This window comes from Trachypithecus francoisi, unplaced genomic scaffold (genome assembly GCF_009764315.1).
Source record: "Trachypithecus francoisi isolate TF-2019V2 unplaced genomic scaffold, Tfra_2.0 Lachesis_group20, whole genome shotgun sequence".
NCBI lineage: Eukaryota > Metazoa > Chordata > Mammalia > Primates > Cercopithecidae > Trachypithecus > Trachypithecus francoisi.
Genome location: NW_022681466.1, coordinates 17265473 through 17274686, shown reverse-complemented (window position 1 = coordinate 17274686; position 9214 = coordinate 17265473). Strand labels below are relative to the sequence as shown.

At 49.8% G+C, this 9214-nt stretch overlaps 1 protein-coding gene across 1 annotated transcript; it reads left to right on the top strand.

Annotated features, from left to right (window-relative positions):
• The first annotated feature begins 2846 nt into the window (after positions 1 to 2846).
• On the top strand, positions 2847 to 8346 carry RPL27 (ribosomal protein L27). The gene is made up of 5 exons (XM_033182877.1): positions 2847 to 2958; positions 3236 to 3318; positions 4737 to 4906; positions 8058 to 8168; positions 8257 to 8346. The coding sequence occupies exons 2-5, from the start codon at positions 3238 to 3240 to the stop codon at positions 8303 to 8305; spliced, it is 411 nt and encodes a 136-aa protein (XP_033038768.1). The 5' UTR covers positions 2847 to 2958; positions 3236 to 3237; the 3' UTR covers positions 8306 to 8346.
• Positions 8347 to 9214: the final 868 nt, after the last annotated feature.

Here is a 9214-nt window from a genome sequence, read left to right as displayed (position 1 = left end):
TGTATTCCCAGCTACTCAGGAGGCTGAGGCAGGAGAATGGCGTGAACTTGGGAGGTGAAGCTTGCAGTGAATCGAGATCGCGCCACTGCACTGCAGCCTGGGAGCAAGCGGGAGACTCCGTCTCAAAAATAATAATAATATAATAATAAGCATCCCGAGTGGGCACGGTGGCTCACGCCTGTAATCCCAGCACTTTGGGAGGCCAAGGTGGGTGGTCAGGAGTTCGAGAACAGCCTGGCCAACATGGTGAAACCCCGTCTCTACTAAAGATACAAAATTAGCCGATACAAAATTGCCGGGCATGGTGGCATGTACCTGTAGTCCCAGTTACTTGGGAGGCTGAGGCAGGAGAATTGCTTGAGCTCAGGAGGCTGATGTTGCAGTGAGCCAAGATCATGCCACTGCACTCCAGCCTGGGCGACAAAGTGAGACTCCATCTAAAAAATAAAAGACATAAGGCAAAATTCAGAGGATTTAGTTACTAATTTGATTTGGAGGGTAAGGTGGCTTAGTCCCAGCTACTTGGAAAGCTGAAATGGGAGGATCGCTTGAGGCTAGGAGTTTGAAGCTACATCACACCTGTCAATAGCCACTGCATCCAAGCCCGGCAACACAGCAAGACCTCATCTCTTTAAAAAATGAAATATATAAGAAAAAGACATTTTAAAAACTACTGGAGGCCAGGCATGGTGGTTCATGCCTGTAATCCCAGCACTTTGGGAGTTTGAGGCAAGTGGATCACTTGAGGCCAGGAGTTCGAGACCAGCCTGGCCAACATGGTAAAACCCCATCTCTACAAAAAATATAAAAATTAGCTGGGTGTGGTGGTGGGAGCCTATAGTTGCAGCTACTTAGGAGGCTGAGGCAGGAGAATCGCTTGAACCTGGGAGGTAGAGGTTGCAGTGAGCTGAGATCACGCCACTGCACTCCAGCCTGGGTGACAAAGTGAGACTCTGTCTGGAAAAAGAAAAAAATTGGAATGGGGCCGGGCACAGTGCCTTGCCTGTAATCCCAACACTTTGGGAGGCTCAGGTAGGAGGATCACTTGATCCTACAAGTTTTTGAGACCAGCCTGGGCAATACAGTGAGTCCCCATCTCTACCAAAACAAGAAAAAGTTCTTTGTTATTGTTTTTTTTAATTACATGGTCATGGTGGCCCACACCTGAAGTCCTAGCTACTCAGGAGGCTGAGGTAGGAGGATCACGAGCCCAGGAGGCTGAAGCTGCAGTGAGCCATGATTGTGCTACACACTTCAGCCTGGAGGACAGAGCAAGACCCTGTCTCTCAAAAAATCAAAACAAAACAAAAGCCATTGCAATGGGATTCTCAGGGATACAGGGAAAACTGTATCACTGGAAAGCTTCAGAAGAGAACTGATGAAATCCTGATTGTTCCCACGTCTTGCCCAAGACAAATCCTATAGGTTCAGATAAGCAAAAACTGTGAGATAGTTTATCTTTCCCTTAAACTCGGAAAGCACATAAGGTACCATCTGGAAACACTGTTCTGGTGAGTGATGGGAACTATAATTCAGTTTGAGAGCTAACTAGACCTAGATTCAGACCTAGATTTGAATCCCGTCTATGCCACTGAGTAGGATTAACCTCAGACACGCAATTTATCCTCTCTGAATTGCAATTTCTTCATGTCTAAATGGGAGGAGAATGCCTAAGATGCAGAGTTGTGCAGATTAAACAGGCTGTGGCTTACCTCATATCTTGCCTGAGAGAGAATCGGTGCTCAGGATAGTGACATGGTAAACAGTATGGGCTCAGGAATTGAATTGCTTGAGGCTGAGCCCCAGCTCCATTACTTACCCACTATAGACTGGGCAAATCTCTCTAAGCCAGTTTCCTCGACTCTAGAATGGAGATAATAATAGTACCTATCTCTTTTTTTTTTTTTTTTTTTTTTTTTTTTTTTTTGAGACGGAGTCTCGCTCTGTCGCCCAGGCTGGAGTGCAGTGGCCGGATCTCAGCTCACTGCAAGCTCCGCCTCCCGGGTTTACACCATTCTCCTGCCTCAGCCTCCTGAGTAGCTGGGACTACAGGCGCCCGCCACCTCGCCCGGCTCGTTTTTTTGTATTTTTTAGTAGAGACGGGGTTTCACCGTGTTAGCCAGGATGGTCTTGATCTCCTGACCTCCTGATCCGCCCGTCTCGGCCTCCCAAAGTGCTGGGATTACAGGCTTGAGCCACCGCGCCCGGCCAGTACCTATCTCTTGGTGTTATGATGACCCAATCTGATGATGTGCATAAATAGATTAACCTGGCCTGGCACAGGGTAAGCAGCTGCCATCCTCCTCCTCTACCTCCCTCATGCTTATTCTAGTTGATAATGTCAGTGACATCACTAGACTGTAACTGTTGGGGGTATATATCCCTCTTGTTTGTTTTTTTTTTAAACCAAATTTAGCAGTGGAGGGCTGTATACCAACTTTAGTGACCCTAACGTTGATAAGTTCTGATAACACACTACCATCGGACCAGCCACCCTTGTCTGATATTTGTCCCTCCCTCTTTAGCTAACCGTGCCCCCGACAGGCACCAATAAATGCCCTATTTTTTTCCCTGTGTCTCCCAAGAGAAAAAGTAAATTTCAGATTGTGTTCCCCCTCCTAGCGCCAGAGAAAGGAACTACAACAAAGCCTAGCTGCTGAGTTCAGACAACGCAAAGCACACACGCCCTCCCAGCTCTTCAGTCCGCCTGAACGACTCTCCTTTGCTCTTGTCTACTGCTGGAGCTGCTAATAAAGCTTGATTCAAATACATGAGCTGCCTAGTCCTGCGTTCCCCTTATGAGCTTCTTCCGCCTGCAAGTCGAGACTCAGCACCACACAAGTAGCGCAGCGAAGCCTGAAGGGCGGGACAGGAAGTGAGGTCATTCCTCCCCGGGGTGAAAGGTTAGCGGAAGTGTTCTTTTTTCCTTTTTGCTGTAGGCCTGAGTGGTTGCTGCCGGTGAGTAGAAGCTTAGGTTGAATCTTTCAATCCGCCGCCATCCGCGGCTTGGGGGTCGAGGGTCCGGGTGGCGCCGGGTGCGTTCCTTCCCTAGGTCTCTGGCGGCTACGTATCCGATCCCGTCCTGCGAGCAGGGCCCGCGGGCGGCCTGGACCAAGGCGGCAGTGAACACAGTCTGAAGTTCCGGCCCAAGACCTGGGCTTGCTGGCAGGAGTCGGCTCTGGGCGTCTTTGGCTTTATGGATTTTTAAGTGGCCCTCTCTTCTTGCTTTCTGCAGACATGGGCAAGTTCATGAAACCTGGGAAGGTGGTGCTTGTCCTGGCTGGACGCTACTCTGGACGCAAAGCCGTCATCGTGAAGGTATCAGCCTCGCGGAACTCTGCGTCCTTGCATCCCGGGACCAGGCTGGCTCTGGTGGAGCAGGCAGGCTTGGAATTCAAGGCCCCCTTCTGGGGCAGTAGCCAGTGAGCACGGTCGGGGTGAATGTGGAAAAGCTTTTGAGAGAGGAAGAGGCACAGTAGAAGCAAATGTGAGCTGAATTGGGCTCCTAACGCTTAACGCCTTCTCCACCAGAGGCTTTAAATATATAGCAATAATGGCTGACATTTATTGCACACTTGCTATGTGCTCCCACTCCCTTTCAGGTATTGTCATGTGCAGTCCTTTAAGTAATCATAGGGAATTCCTTTTCTTTTTTTTTTTTTTGAGACGGGATCTCTGTCCAGGTTGGAGTGCAGTGGCGCGATCACTGCAGCCTCGACTTCCTGGGCTCAGGCGATTCTCCCATCTCAGCCTTACAAATAGCTGGGACTGGCCGGGCGCGGTGGCTCAAGCCTGTAATCCCAGCACTTTGGGAGGCCGAGACGGGCGGATCACGAGGTCAGGAGATCGAGACCATCCTGGCTAATACGGTGAAACCCCGTCTCTACTAAAAAAATACAAAAAACTACCCGGGCGACGAGGCGGGCGCCTGTAGTCCCAGCTACTCGGGAGGCTGAGACAGGAGAATGGCGTGAACCCGGGAGGCGGAGCTTGCAGTGAGCTGAGAGCCGGCCACTGCACTCCAGCCTGGGCGGCAGAGCAAGACTCCGTCTCAAAAAAAAAAAAAAAAAAAAAAAACAAATAGCTGGGACTACAGGTGCGCGCCACCATCCCCAGCTATAGGGGGTTCCTTCCTGTTGCTAAGGTTTAGAGGTGTTCTGTTATTTACCTGAAGTGCTCCAGCTGGGCATCTGTAAGAAGAGGAGGAAATTGCTTTTAGAAAGGTCGCGTAGCCCCTCACTGTTTTCCTGCTACCCATGTTTTTGTAGCTTCTTGAGAAATTTCCCTGGGCTCTGGCCACATACACCACTGCGTTTTACTGTTGTGGGGACACTGGAGTACCCCTGGATTCCCCTCTCCCATCTCCTGAGACTGGGCTCTGGAATGAGGCTCTGGTGTCTTAGCCTTGGCTGTACACTTTACTAGCAGTGGAGCAAGTGAATAGTTAACAAGTCTTGTGAGCAGTGCTTGGCATATAGCAAGTACTTCTTAAATGTTAACTATTGCTACTTTTAAATCTCTTATCTCTAATAAGCCGTTCCAGATGCTTCCTAGTGGAAATAAACACTGTTCTGTTTCTCTTTGGTCATTTCGCATAACTTTCTGTGATTTTTCTTTGTATAATGGTGGGTCTTGGAGACCTGAGGGAGGAAATATTTTTTTGACACTGCCCTACCTCTAACACAGTGCCTAAACAGGCCCTCAGTGAATAACAAATGTAATTCTTATTCATTTAGAACATTGATGATGGCACCTCAGATCGCCCCTACAGCCATGCTCTGGTGGCTGGAATTGACCGCTACCCCCGCAAAGTGACAGCTGCCATGGGCAAGAAGAAGATCGCCAAGAGGTCAAAGATCAAGTCTTTTGTGAAAGTTTATAACTACAATCACCTAATGCCCACAAGGTGAGCATTTCAAGAACTAGAATTTTTAAATTTCTTCTCTCCGCTCTGTTGAATAAGGAGACAAACCTTGCAGCCATTCCAGCACCAGGAAGGAATATCGTTTCCAAATTGTTCATCTTCAACTCATGAAGTGGCCATGGTTTCCAGTTTTACCTTTGATCCATCTTTTAAGTGTTAGGTAAAGATTGTTTTCGATCCACAGTAAACAAGGCATGAGGTCTGATCTGCCCTCTTCCACACTGTTCCACCCTCAAGAATAAATACTATAGGTTTCAAAAAGTCTGAATGCGCGAAAGCAAGCCTCCCTCAGTTAATTTCACTCACCTGTTGGGCCCTTTAGTCTGGGGACATACACTATTTTTTTTTTTTTTTTTTTTTTTTGAGACGGAGTCTCGCTCTGCCGCCCAGGCTGGAGTGCAGTGGCCGGGTCTCAGCTCACTGCAAGCTCCGCCTCCTGGGTTTACGCCATTCTCCTGCCTCAGCCTCCCAAGCAGCTGGGACTACAGGCGCCTGCCACGTCGCCCGGCTAGTTTTTTGTATTTTTAGTAGAGACAGGGTTTCACCATGTTAGCCAGGATGGTCTCAATCTCCTGACCTCGTGATCCGCCCGTCTCGGCCTCCCAAAGTGCTGGGATTACAGGCTTGAGCCACCGCGCCCGGCCGACATACACTATCTTAGTGCAAGTGTTTTTTTGAGAGGAAGTCTCGCTCTGTCGCCCAGGCTGGAGTGCAGTGACGCGATCTTGGCTCACTGCAAGCTCCGCCTCCCAGGTTCACGCCATTCTCCTGCCTCAGCCTCCAGAGTAACTGGGACTACAGGTGCCCACCACCACGCCCAGCTAATTTTTTGTATTTTTAGAGATGGGGTTTCACTGTGTTAGCCAGGATGATCTCAATCTTCTGACCTCGTGATCCGCTCGCCTCGGCCTCCCAAAGTGCTGGGAATACAAGCGTGAGCCACCGCAGCTGGCCTAGTACAAGTGTTTTTTAATAAGTATGATGGGCGGGCGCGGTGGCTTAAGCCTGTAATCCCAGCACTTCGGGAGGCCGAGACGGGCGGATCACAAGGTCGGGAGATCGAGACCATCCTGGCTAACAGGATGAAACCCTGTCTCTACTAAAAAATACAAAAAACTAGCTAGGCGAGGTGGCGGGCGCCTGTAGTCTCAGCTACTCTGGAGGCTGAGGCAGGAGAATGGTGTAAACCCGGGAGGCGGAGCTTGCAGTGAGCTGAGATCCAGCCACTGCGCTCCAGCCTGGGCGACTGAGCAAGACTCCATCTCAAAAAAAAAAAGTACGAGAGGCCGGGCACAATGGCTTCACCTGTAATCCCACCACTTTGGGAGACTGGGGCAGATGGATCACCTGAGATCAGGAGTTTGAGACCAGCCTGAACAACATGGTGAAACCCCGTCTCTACTAAAAATACAAAATTAGCCGGCCGTGGTGGCACATACTTGTAATCCCACCTACTGGGGAGGCTGAGGCTAGAGAATCTCTTGAACCCAGGAGGCGGAGGTTATGGTGAGCGAAGATCACACCATTGCACTCCAGCCTGGGCAATGAGAGCGAAGCTCCGTCTCAAAAAAAAAAAGTGTGAGACCGAGGCAAGTGGATCACGAGGTCGGGAGATAGAGACTACTGGTTAACACATGAACCCAGGAGGTGGAGCTTGCAGTGAACCGAGATCGTGCCACTGCACTCCAACCTGGGTGACAGAGCAAAAGTCTGTTTCAAAAAAAAAGGTGCGAGAATTGAGAAAGTCCCGAACAATAATTGCCAGAACCCAGCAGCATGCACCTTAAAGTTTGCTGCTGGTACTGCACATTTACTCTTGGTTGGCACCGTGGCTCATGTCTGTAGTCCCAGCACTTTTGGAGGCCGAGGCAGGTGGATCACTTGAGGTCAGGAGTTCGAGACCAGCCTGGCCAACATGAGGAAATCTCTACTAAAAAACACAACAATTAGCTGGGCATGGTGGCTGGCACCTGGAATCCCAGCTATTCCGGAGGCTGAGGTGGGAGAATCACTCGAGCTTGGGAGGTGGAGGCTACAATGAGCCAAGATTGCACCACTGCACTCCAGCCTGGGTGACAGCTCACTCCATCTCAAAACATAATAATAATAAAAGGGCAGAGAGCTGTTTCTCGAGTTCTGGGATGTGGTGGGGTTGAGGCAGCTAGTTTTTGTGCTGTCATGAGACTGACTGCATTGGCAGAACTTGAACAATAAGGAATGGTTTCAAATAGAAAGTTAGCCAACTGTCATGATGAAAGTCAAGAAGGCCTAATTTGGCTGGGCGCGGTAGTTCACGCCTATAATCCCAGCCCTTTGGGAGGCCGAGGCAGGCGGATGACGAGGTCAGGAGATCGAGACCATCCTGGCTAACATGGTGACACCCTCATCTCTACTAAAAATATAAAAAATTAGCTGGGCGTGGTGGCGTGCGCCTGTAGTCCCAGCTACTTGGGAGGCTGAGGCAGGAGAATGGTGTGAACCCGGGAGGTAGAGCTTGCAATGAGCTGAGATCGCACTACTGCACTCCACCCTGGACAACAGTGAGACTCCGTCTCGAAAAAAAATAAAACAATAAGGCCTAATTTGATTATTCTTAGCTATAAAAGTAAAGTAGTAGTGGGAAATTGAGAATGAAACATTACATTTTACGTTTTATTGGCTTGAATCCAATAAATGTTAAAAGTAGGCCGGGCACGGTGGCTCAAGCCTGTAATCCCAGCACTTTGGGAGGCCGAGACGGGCGGATCACAAGGTCAGGAGATCGAGACCATCCTGGCTAACCCGGTGAAACCCCATCTCTACTAAAAAAAATACAAAAAACACTAGCCGGGCGAGGTGGCGGTGCCTGTAGTCCCAGCTACTCGGGAGGCTGAGGCAGGAGAATGGCGGGAGCCCGGGAGGCGGAGCTTGCAGGGAGCCAAGATCCGGCCACTGCACTCCAGCCTGGGTGACAGAGCAAGACTCCGTCTCAAAAAAAAAAAAAGTGGATTTCCAGGTAATGTCATCAGGATGTGACTGATGGTTGCTTCTAAGGAGTCAGACCCTGATTCCCTAGTGTCCTACAAAGATTTAGGCTGTGTGGGGGCTCCTGGCAGTATGTGGGCTAATCCTGCCTCTCCACCTTTGTCCCCAGGTACTCTGTGGATATCCCCTTGGACAAAACTGTCGTCAATAAGGATGTCTTCAGAGATCCTGCTCTTAAACGCAAGGCCCGACGAGAGGCCAAGGTCAAGTTTGAAGAGAGGTAAGTAGGCTTTGGTAGTGAATGGTGGAGTATGGTTTCACTATTTCCATTCCTCTCCTCACTGATGTTCTCTTTTTTTTCCTTCTAGATATAAGACAGGCAAGAACAAGTGGTTCTTCCAGAAGCTGCGGTTTTAGATGCTTTGTTTTGGTCATTAAAAATTAAAAAGGAAAGAAAGCCTGTGTCTGCATGCTGTTTGTATTACCAGACTGTGAAAAGGAGAACGTTATTGAATAGGAAACACTGGGTGGGCTGGGCACAGTGGCTCACACCTGTAATCCCAGTGTGAGGCCGAGGCAGGCGGATCAGGAGGTCAAGAGATTCGAGACTGGCCGAGTGCGTTGGCTCAAGCCTGTAATCCCAGCACTTTGGGAGGCCGAGACGGGCAGATCACGAGGTCCGGAGATGGAGACCATCCTGGCTAACTCGGTGAAACCCCGTCTCTACTAAAAAAAAATACAAAAAACTAGCCGGGCGAGGTGGTGGGCACCTGTAGTCCCAGCTACTCGGGACGCTGAGGCAGGAGAATGGCATAAACTCGGGAGGCGGAGCTTGCAGTGAGCTGAGATCCGGCCACTGCACTCCAGCCTGGGCGACAGAGCAAGACTCCGTCTCAAAAAAAAAAAGATTCGAGACCATCCTGGCCAAAGTGGTGAAACCCCATCCCTACTAAAAATACAAGAATCAACTGGGTGTGGTGGTGCAGGTCTGTAGTCCCAGCTACTTGGGAGGCTGAGGCAGGAGAATCACTTGAACCTAGGAGGTGGAGGTTGCAGTGAGCCAAGATAGCACCACTACACTCCAGTCTGGTGACATCGAGACTGTATCTCAAAAAAAGACACTGGGTGATGGATGAGGGCCTGGGAAAATGTTAAATCTGCCTTAATGAGATTTACACTGCCTCTGTCCTTGGCTTGATAATCCCTGTGAAGAATTTTGTAGCCTCCCTGGCTTCTACCCATTACGTGCCAGGAGAACCAGTGCTACACTCTGCCCCTCCTTGTGACAACCAAAAGCCCCTGAGTGGTAGGGATCACGTATTTTTG